The 6367-nt window shown below is 41.0% G+C and overlaps 1 protein-coding gene across 7 annotated transcripts in view; it reads left to right on the top strand.

Annotated features, from left to right (window-relative positions):
* The first annotated feature begins 246 nt into the window (after window positions 1-246).
* LOC128021058 (neurobeachin) overlaps window positions 247-6367 on the top strand; it is a 109032-nt gene continuing 102911 nt past the window's right edge. For all 7 annotated transcript variants that reach the window (XM_052607948.1, XM_052607950.1, XM_052607949.1 and 4 more), the window contains exon 1: window positions 247-877. In XM_052607948.1, coding sequence (XP_052463908.1) covers window positions 593-877 — 285 coding nt within the window. In that variant the 5' untranslated portion in view covers window positions 247-592. The remainder of the gene's footprint in view (window positions 878-6367) is intronic.

Raw genomic sequence — 6367 nt, 5'->3', positions numbered from 1 at the left:
AATAAATGTAGCATACCCTGAGAAATATTAATTCTAGTTATGTGAAAGAGTGAGAGATCGTCACATCATCATTACATCATTGGTCTGTGGCATTATTTACAATTGTTTAACGGTCCAAACTAATCCCGCTATAATTTGTTTATAGTCTACATTAAATTAATCTGATTTGCCAGGGCTTGGACACCTACTGAATGGGACGCGCACACGTGCTCCTGCTTGGTTACCACCTTTTGATTGACAGTCGGGCAGCAGCACGCAGGCGTGGTGAGCGCTCCCGCAGACAGGGGGCGTCAATATGGCGTCCTGAGAAAGACAACACAGCCCGACACCGCACCGATCTTCGGCTGACTTCGGTAGGAGAGAGGGACCGTTTCGCCAAACACAAGACGTGTTTTCGTCCTGTGCATCCCTCTGAACGGCCGCGAGCATCGGGTTTGGATGTGCACATCTCGGAGGAGGAGGACGACAGCCTTGTGACACCTGATCGAGAATTTTCCTTTTTCATCTGAATTTGATGCTGCTGCTCAGTGCTCGGTGATACAAAAGCAGGTGAGACCGAGCCGACCGCTCCTTTTTGGGATTCGGGTCGGAGATGTCGAGCGAGAAACCGGTTTTGGCACCGGGTTCCGCCTCGCTCACGGACCGAGAAGCACCCACACCGCCAGCAGCACCGCCGGGTCCGGGGCAGCAAGTCGTAACGGGCTCCGTTACCGGGGACATGATGGTGTCTGGATCGGGCGCTGTGGTTCTACCGGCCGGGGTTATAAACCCCTCGGTTCCGATCCGGAATATCAAGATGAAATTCGCCGTGCTCATCGGTTTGATCCAGGTCGGGGAGGTTAGCAACAGAGATATCGTGGAGACAGTTTTAAATCTGGTAAGCATCTGCATACAGTGTCTTAAGACGCATGTTTTATTTAGTACGCATGATGTCATATTAGAATTGAATTCTTGATCAAATGCACTAAAGCCAGAAATATTTCATGGAGGAGTGTCACCCTGTCTTCTGTTGACATCCCCGGCAGATTCATTATTTCCAGCTTCGCTTTAGGCTGGTAAAATATCGTGCTCATAACGTCATAATTCATTTTCCCAGCGTAGGCTACTATTAGACAGTTGATGGCTGCGTTTATTTGCAGTGCCAAATAACAGTGTATCAACACGCCGGCCTGCAACAATGACTCGCCAAATAAGGGAATGCATCTTTTCGTTTAGCGGAATATGCCATTGGATGCATAGTTCTTGCCTGGACGACATACAAAACATAGGTTTTATGTGATGATTAAACCCTATTTCCGAATATGTGTTCTCTTTTTGATATGTAAATATGACTGGTGGTGGGTAGATGTTACGCGACGCAGCCATACATGGCTTAATTCTCATAGATGAACAGCAGTGTGGGTGTAATTAATATTCAGAGCGCGTTAACGTATCGTCTGTGATACTCGTTATTTTTAAGCTTCAGTGGAATGCTGTTTGTGTTTGGGCACCTGTTATATCCCCATCTGTGTCAGTACATGTTAGATATGGCTGCTGTTTTTGCTCATGGAGGCCACAGGCTGGTGAGCGAGGTGGATTAAAGCGGGCTTTAACTGAGTTCTTGTTATGAAACAGCTTAGAAAACGTATTAACACAGATTCGGTAATGCGAGATGCTGGGAGGACCGTTGTTTTGAAGGAAGGGATGGAGAGTTCATTTATCAATGATCAATGTCCTTATCAATAATTACAACTGGCTGATCCAGGCCTCCTTAAAGCGGTAGTAATGGAAGCGGGTTCCCAAGCACCGAAACGTTTTTACATGTCACAGTGTTGCAGTCCGTGAACGTCGCAGTTTTGAAAAAGTCTCAGAAATCACACCTTGAATAAAAAAAATCAATATTGGTTCTTTACTGTGAAAAAAAAATCCAAAATGGAATGTTTAATGCGTTTCAAGGAGACGTCATAATACAGTGATAGTCTAACGTTAGTTGTTAGTTAGTTTTTTTTAAATTACTTTACGAACTGACTTCGTTAACGTGTGAAAAATGGCAAATAATCCACCTAGCCTAGATAAATTGTGATTATTGATATTTGTCTTGTCTTTCTGAATGGAAATGTATTACATTAAGCATCTCGACGTGTGGAAAAACGTTATCGCAATCATTCCACGACGTACAAAAAAAACGTGTTTACATCGCTTGCTGGGTGATTATATGAACTATACGGACTGTGCATACTGCAGCGATCAGGTCGCTTACTCTTTAATGGCAGACGTCGGTCATGGAGTTTCCATAAGATTGTTAAAATTAGAGTGCTGGGTGTTTATAACATGGCAGTGGCGAGTCCGCTGAAGGGATGGTGCAGCAGTTGCTCTGTGCCCAGAGTTCCTGTAGCCGTGCATGTGGAAGCAGGTGGTGGAGCAGGAGGAGGGTGGGGGTTGCTGCTGCAGTGGTGATGTGCTCTGAAACCTCCAGCCATCGCGATTTAAAGTGGAGAAAGTGGAGCAGCACAGCGGAGAGGTGCTTGCATCTCTCCCCGACTGGAGCTGCTGGCGGGTCACGTGACTCTGTGGAGTTCGTGTAATACATTCTAACGCCAATTGTAGTGTCTGCCGCGCTTTATTAGCATTTTAGCATATTATTCTATGAATCAAATTTGAACCAAATTTACATTCAAACAAGATTTATCCCACATATGCACGGCTCTGTATGATAGGGTACAAAGGAGGGTACAAAGGGGCTAAAGGCCCTTTGGATATACCTACTTTTATCGAGCAACACTAACACAATAAAAACACTACAGTACTTTCCTAAACATGGTGTACTGCAACAAATTGATTTGTATAAGTAGGGACGAATAGATTGACTGTGATGTTGTGCTTTGTGGGCCACATATTGACTGCTGCAGTCACAAAAGAGATTTATTTGTGAAATGTGCATACATAATTTCAAAATACTAAGATTATTGTTACTTCAAGTCGCCACAATCCATCAGTCAGTAATACTCTACATACACAGAAATTCTATATTAATTTAATGTTGCAATAGTAACAATATCCGTATCAATTATGGTATTTTGGCAAAAAAAATACTTTTGTAAGGGAGAATGCTGCTTGTATTAGCATATAACATTATGCACTAGAGCAGGGTTATTCCAATCTTGTCCTGGAGCCAATGCGCTGCAGAGTTTAGATCCAACCCTGATCAATCTCACCTACCTGTGATTTTCTAATGATCCTGAAGAAACTGATTATCACGCTCAGGTGTGTTTGATTAGGGTTAGATCTAAACTCTGCAGCGCATTGGCCCTCCAGGACAAGATTTGAATAACCCTGCACTAGAGAAAGAGAGAAGCATTTAATAGCGTTTTGGCACAATGCCAATACACAACTGTAGGTGGGGTAGACCTAATGTATTATTCAGCTTTGTCTGAAACCGTGGCTTGTGCCTGAGTACAGCCAGTATTGATTGATGTGGGATGCTATTTAGCAGAACAGATGTCCCGCTCACCTTAATTAATTGGTGATTCCACAAAAGGTCTTGGGATAGGTACAATATAATTCCTTTCTGGACTGAGACTCGGAACAAAATTCACCTTTGGTTTGGTTGTTCTTCTCCTTTTGAAAGCATTTGAAGAGTTTGAATATAACTGATTGTTTTTTTTAGGCCTCGTTCCTGGCAGTTTCTCAAGCCTGAGGCCTAATTAAAGTGTGCTAGATTCAAAAGCTAAAAAAAAAATTCAGCATCTCTCTACTTGCTATTGAAATTCAGACCAGAGAACACATGTTGTGGTGCACTGCTGTTTTCTCTGCATGTAATTAGACTCGTCCTCAACCTCGTGGCCCTACAGTGGTATGCCAGACATCCCCACCACCCGGCTTCAGAGCAAATGACACACGCAGGAGGTGTTGGAAAAGAGAGAGCTGGTCTCGATCTGGCAGAGAGATGAAAGAGTGTCCTTCATGAGTGCACTCATAAAAATACAGGTTCCAAAGTGGGGTTTCGCAGTGATGCCACTGTAGAACCATTCTGAATTTCCCAAAGAAACTTTCAATGAACAGTTCCTAGAAGAACCATTTTTTTCTTAGTGTGATGGACATTTGAATAAACCAAAGAGCCTTTTCCACTATAAAGAACCTTTTTTGCAGTGGAAAGCTTCCATGGACGGTAAAGGTTATTCGTGGAACCATAGATACAATAAAGAACCTTCTTCATGAGGGCAGTTATAATATGCTAAACAACATGCAAGCACACAAACACACTTTAAAACACACATGCTCTAGATTATTATGAGTAGCTTAGCTTCTCGATTTATTTTAAGATCAAGTTTCTTACTGTAATCCTACCGCTGGTCTGTTTTCAAAGCACTTCTGTGTATGGATGTTGGGTCATGAGTGTCTTTTATTAAGCGTGGATCACACGAAGACTTCCCTGACTGTATGCAGAGCTCACAGCTCCCTGTGGAACTGACATAGTTACTATTGTAGTCACAGCTGCAAACTTGCGGAGTTCACACTCGGATAAATCAGGAAATAAGCTTCGTCTGTTTGCTTCTTGTACTGTATTACATTAAGTCCAGTTTACTTTACATGGTCGCTGGATATATGTAGGATGCAATTATAATATTAGTGGCAATTTGGGTGCACGATGAGGGAGTTACAATGTTGTTTATGATACAGTAATTTTATTTGTGGACGTCCTTCACCTCCCGCCATTCAGTTTCTCCTGTGAGAGACACACTGAGCCAATCTGCTCACTGTCTGTCGTTTTTTCCCCCCTCTTCTTTTCTCTCTCTCTCCCCACGTAACACACACGCATGCACAGACGGCCACAGAGGGCCTGACGTTTAGAATCCCATGCCATTAACAAAGCATCATAAATGCCATGGAAACGGCACCATGGGATTTTGCTGATTGCTTCCCACCATACCAACTGTTGTCATCTCTACCGGACCAACTGAATCAGTTTTGCGTTCTGGACTGGAGGATTTACACAGCAGTTTATTTGACACTAAACCCACTGGCGTGTAAATGTAGTTAATATTTTAAACCAAGAAAAACTAGAGTGTTAAAATGTATCTTAAAATTGTGTCTTAATCAGTGTCAAGCATTTTGTCTGTCCACAATGAAAACGAAAACGTTGTGTAATAAGACACTTTACCTACCAACCAACTGCATAATATTAAAGAAATAAAATTACAATGAAAAAAATAAATAAATAATAAAAGTTTTATATATATATATATATATATATATATATATATATATATATATATATATATATATATATATATATATATATATATATATATATATATATATATATAGCAGCCATTACTCCAGTCTTCATGACCTTTCTGAACTTATTCTAATATTTTGATTTGTTTTTCAAGAAACATTTTGCATTATTATCAGTGTTGAAAGCAGTGCTATTTAATATTGTTGTGGAAACCGTAATACATTTTCAAGATTCTTTGATGAATAGAAAGAACAGCGTTAACTTGAAGTAGAAATCTTTTGTAATCTTTGCTGAATAAAAGTGTTTTCTTCTTTTGAAAACACAAAAAACTAAAATCCTAGTAGTGTTTAAGTAGCAGGATTTTTATCTAATGAGATTTTATTGTTGGAGATGCTACGTTGTGCTATGCTATAATCACATTGTCACATCATGTCTATTCAGAATACATTGTAACATTGAAAGTTTTATAAATATATACAATGCATGGTTTTTTTAACCTTACATAATGCATAATATTATGACGGTTGTAGCACTGCTTTGAGGTTTCTGTTTGTATCTTAAATACACATTAGGAGCATCTCTCTCTCACTCTGTCTTTCTCTTTCGCTCTCTTGTGGCTGAGCTGTTGTTGTCTGTCTAAAGGGATCATCTCATTATTCACATCCACTCTGCAGGATCACCAAGGTCAGGATGCTGTGCTCAGTCAGCACAAACAGTCCCACAGCTCTATATCTCTCATTCAGGACGTAGCCATGCATGGGATGGTATGATACAGCACAGTGTAACACAAAGAGCATGCAAACCTTCCTTCCAAAGGATCTGTAATCTCTAAGGTCAGAAGAGCACAGGGGAGCGTGAGATGGCACAGCGCAGTAGCCTTTAGGATCACTTTGTTTGTCTGCAGAACTAAACAACAATACAGAAGCGGATATGAAATCAGGCCCTCACAATCAGATAAGCCGCATCATGCATTAATTAATCGTTTACTGTACATTTATATTTCAGAAATCTAGCAGATGTGAGGGTAGCTAATGAATATACGAACAAAGCCGTGGTAATCTTCTTTAACTTCTCCTGTAAGACTGATCTCTTGCTGTAATGAAAGTGCTTGCATTAACCTGTGACAGTGCTGCGTCATCGTTCAACGCT

This window comes from Carassius gibelio, chromosome A10, assembly GCF_023724105.1.
Source record: "Carassius gibelio isolate Cgi1373 ecotype wild population from Czech Republic chromosome A10, carGib1.2-hapl.c, whole genome shotgun sequence".
NCBI classification, from domain to species: domain Eukaryota; kingdom Metazoa; phylum Chordata; class Actinopteri; order Cypriniformes; family Cyprinidae; genus Carassius; species Carassius gibelio.
Note: the sequence above shows the minus strand (reverse complement) of the source record. Positions and strands in the feature narration are given on the sequence as shown.